The sequence below is a fragment of the Galeopterus variegatus genome, unplaced genomic scaffold (genome assembly GCF_000696425.1).
Source record: "Galeopterus variegatus unplaced genomic scaffold, G_variegatus-3.0.2 Scaffold78930, whole genome shotgun sequence".
NCBI lineage: Eukaryota > Metazoa > Chordata > Mammalia > Dermoptera > Cynocephalidae > Galeopterus > Galeopterus variegatus.
In genome coordinates this window covers 1-1,089 of record NW_007805041.1, presented here as the reverse complement: position 1 = coordinate 1,089, position 1,089 = coordinate 1, and the positions used below count along the sequence as shown (strand labels likewise).

Sequence of the window (1,089 nt, the reverse complement as noted above, 5' to 3'; positions counted from 1 at the left end):
GTAAGAGTTTGCTGTCCCCAGTGCTAGTAGGTGGAGAATGGACCTGGGACATCCCCAACCTCAGTTTTCTGCATCTGTATAATGGGTCCCCCATCGGCCTCCACCTGGAACCATCAGCTTGCTCCATCTGTATACAGATGTATACTCCATCTGTATACTGGGGTTCAAGATGGTCCTCCATGAATGGCTGCCTGGGCCTGTGCCTGCCACAGACCCGAGCCTCAGTTTCCCTGTCTGGGCAATAGGTTCTCACCAGTCCCCCTCGAACTTCTGCTGGGTCCCCTTGGGCCTTGGGTTTTCCCCCAGGGGTGGACGGGTCTGCAGTGGCCCCCTGCCCACATCTGGCCATCCCTCCCCACGTGGGGCTCCGTGTTGTGGGTCGGGCGGTGGGTCCGCAGTCCCAGCGTCCCCTGACCTGTCGCCTGTCCGGCCCGCAGGATGAGTTCCACCCGTTCATCGAGGCACTGCTGCCTCACGTCCGAGCCTTCGCCTACACCTGGTTCAACCTGCAGGCGCGGAAGCGCAAGTACTTCAAGAAGCACGAGAAGCGGATGTCCAAGGACGAGGAGCGGGCCGTGAAGGACGAGCTGCTGGGCGAGAAGGCCGAGGTCAAGCAGAAGTGGGCGTCGCGGCTGCTGGCCAAGCTGCGCAAGGACATCCGGCCCGAGTGCCGCGAGGACTTCGTGCTGGCCATCACCGGCAAGAAGGCGCCGGGCTGCGTGCTCTCCAACCCCGACCAGAAGGGCAAGATGCGGCGCATCGACTGCCTGCGCCAGGCCGACAAGGTGTGGCGGCTGGACCTGGTCATGGTCATCCTCTTCAAGGGCATCCCGCTCGAGAGCACCGACGGCGAGCGCCTGGTCAAGGCGGCGCAGTGCGGCCACCCGGTGCTGTGCGTGCAGCCGCACCACATCGGTGTCGCCGTCAAGGAGCTCGACCTGTACCTGGCCTACTTCGTGCGTGAGCGAGGTGAGGGGTGGAGGGGGAGGGTGGGAATGAGGGTCCGGGGGGAGGAGAGCGCAAAGAGAGTCCGACGGGGGAGGCGGCGGCAAAGAGAGTCCGACGGGGGAGGCGGCGGCAAGGGGAGTC

At 64.5% G+C, this 1,089-nt stretch overlaps 1 protein-coding gene across 1 annotated transcript; it reads left to right on the top strand.

Annotated features, from left to right (window-relative positions):
- Positions 1 to 306: 306 nt before the first annotated feature.
- LOC103584679 (nuclear factor 1-like) lies at positions 307 to 969 on the top strand (the record flags this gene model as incomplete). The annotated part of the gene is made up of 1 exon (XM_008565591.1): positions 307 to 969. A coding segment is annotated over one exon (663 nt), but the record flags the coding sequence as incomplete, so codon positions are not given.
- Between the last annotated feature and the right edge of the window lie 120 nt (positions 970 to 1,089).